Below are 2,375 nucleotides of genomic sequence, written 5' to 3'. Positions count from 1 at the left end.
ACCTGTGAGGACAGACACTGGCCAGGCTAGCACCAGGTCTTTACCTTGCTGGATGCTGAGGGTATTGGGGGAAAGTGGGCTCAGGAAGAGGGGACCCTCAGCTTCTTATCTAGATGGGGGTAGCATTTCCTTGTTTTTTCAATCAACCAGGTTGGCTGAACACACGTGCGTGCGTGCGCTCGGGCGCGTGTGTGTGTGTGTGTGTGTGTGTGTGTGTGTGTGTGTGTGTGTGTGAAGGGGTGGGCAGGGAGGAGCTCAGTCACAGCAGCCTCTTAGGGGACCAGGAGACTCAGGGCTGTTTGGGGCAGGTGTTTAGGAAAGTCCTGACTAGGAGGGAACCTGGGTGGGGGGAGGGTGCTGGGAGAGTGAGTTCTTGGGCCAGGAGGCTCAGGTCCTGGGCTCTTGGGAGTGCCCTTGAAGGACCAGGGCCACTGCTTTTTCTAGAATGCCCAAGGCAGGATCAGGACATCGTGTTCCTGATTGACGGCTCTGGCAGCATCAGCTCTAGAGATTTTGCCACAATGATAAACTTTGTGAAGTCTGTGATGAGCCAGTTCCAGAGACCCAGCACCCAGGTGTGCCCGTGGGGAGGGAGACAAGGCTGTCTGGCCTTGCTGGGGGGACACTTGCCGTGGAAGCGCTGGGGGCCACAGCACAGTAAGCTCAGCCCCTGGTCCTGTGTGGGTCTCCCAGGTTTCTCTGGTGCAGTTCGCAGGTCGATCCCAGATACACTTCACTTTCAATGACTTCACCTCCAGTTCAGACCCTGTCAGACTGCTGGACTCTGTGCACCAGCTAAGAGGGTACACTTTCACAGCCACGGCCATCAGGAACGTCATGTGAGCCCTCTCTCCCTTTCCCCAGAACCCAGCTCCTCCTTTAGGCCTCACCACCTTCCCAAGAAAGGGATGGGCAGAAACCAAAATCTAGTAAGTGCCCCTCTCGCCAAGTTGGGAACCTCTCGGTGGGACAGAGGCCTCCTGGGCAGAAACCAAAATCTAGTAAGTGCCCCTCTCGCCAAGTTGGGAACCTCTCGGTGGGACAGAGGCCTCCCAGAAGCGGCCAGGTCTTCATTCTCACAAAGGTATCAGAGGCCAGTCTTCTTTCTTCATAAACCTCTGGACGTGCTTCTCTTCTGACAGGACTCAACTGTTCACCACCAAAAGTGGGGCCCGCGGGGATGCCACTAAGGTCTTGATTGTCATCACTGATGGCCATAAACAAGGAGACCCGCTGGAGTACAAGGATGTGATCCCGATGGCGGAGGCAGCAGGCGTTATCCGCTACGCAATTGGGGTAGGGCCGGGGCGGAGCAAGGGTGCCTGCCCACCATGTCCTCCTGCCTCTTCCTCTCAAGTCTGCTTCCCTTTTCTGGCTAAAAGTCCCCAGCTCCCCGTCTCCTACTGCATTCAGGATGACAACTCTGCGCTGGCCCGGGGACCCAGGATCCCGTTCCTTAAACTCCTCCATGCTATCTGATCCTCCCTTTTCTCCTCTGCGTTGTGAGATTGTCCCAGCAGCAGTCTCAGAGGTTATCAACACCCAGGACACAGGAACACCACATTTATTATTTTCACTGCGTTGGTCTTTGCTGGTTACAGGTTGGAAAGGCTTTTCAAATTAAAGATTTCCTGAATGAATTAAATCAGATTGCGTCGAATCCCTCCTACATTTTTAAAGTGGAGAACTTTGACGCTTTGAAGGCCATTCAAAACCAGCTGAAGGAGAAGATCTTTGCCATCGAGGGTAAGTCAGAGACAGAGCACGCACTTCAGAAAGCTTGGCACGAACACTTCTGCAGCCTTTGGCTTCCGATCTCAACGTTTTCTTAAGAACCCTTCTTGGACCTGGCACGGCTCATCTTTCTTGCTGGAAACCTGGGCATCATGGCTTCCTTACCTAGGTACAGAGACCATGAGCAGTAGTTCTTTTGAACTGGAGATGTCCCAGGAGGGCTTCAGTGCTGTGTTCACGCCCGTGAGTGACGGCCCTTCAGGAGATGACGTGGGATGGGAGGGGTCGAGGGTGGGAAGCACTGGATGGGTGTGTGGAGCAGGTGCTTCTTGGGTTAGGCTGTGCCCTCGCTCCAGCCTACTCAGACTTGGAATCTTGCCCTCTGAGGATGGACCCGTTCTGGGGGCTGTCGGGAGCTACAGCTGGTCTGGAGGTGCCTTCCTGTACCCCCCAAAGGGGAGCCCCACATTCATCAACATGTCTCAGGAGCACATGGACATGAGGGACTCTTACCTGGGTGAGAGAAGTTGGGTGGGGGCTGGTGAGAGACGCAATGCTTGGGGGAGGAAGCCTTGGACCTGAGGCCCATACCCCAACCCCAAGGTTACGCCACCGAACTGGCCCTTCGGAAGGGGGTGCAG

General features: G+C 55.3%; 1 protein-coding gene across 1 annotated transcript; it reads left to right on the top strand.

The window, feature by feature from the left end:
- Window positions 1–444: 444 nt before the first annotated feature.
- LOC104857449 (integrin alpha-X) lies at window positions 445–2,369 on the top strand (the record flags this gene model as incomplete). Its single annotated transcript, XM_010617331.2, has 7 exons — window positions 445–575; window positions 694–839; window positions 1,143–1,296; window positions 1,602–1,746; window positions 1,904–1,977; window positions 2,122–2,251; window positions 2,338–2,369. Coding segments are annotated over 7 exons (812 nt in total), but the record flags the coding sequence as incomplete, so codon positions are not given.
- Window positions 2,370–2,375: the final 6 nt, after the last annotated feature.

This window comes from Fukomys damarensis, unplaced genomic scaffold, assembly GCF_012274545.1.
Source record: "Fukomys damarensis isolate Sample0158 unplaced genomic scaffold, DMR_v1.0_HiC HiC_scaffold_58492, whole genome shotgun sequence".
Taxonomy (NCBI): Eukaryota; Metazoa; Chordata; class Mammalia; order Rodentia; family Bathyergidae; genus Fukomys; species Fukomys damarensis.
Note: the sequence above shows the minus strand (reverse complement) of the source record. Positions and strands in the feature narration are given on the sequence as shown.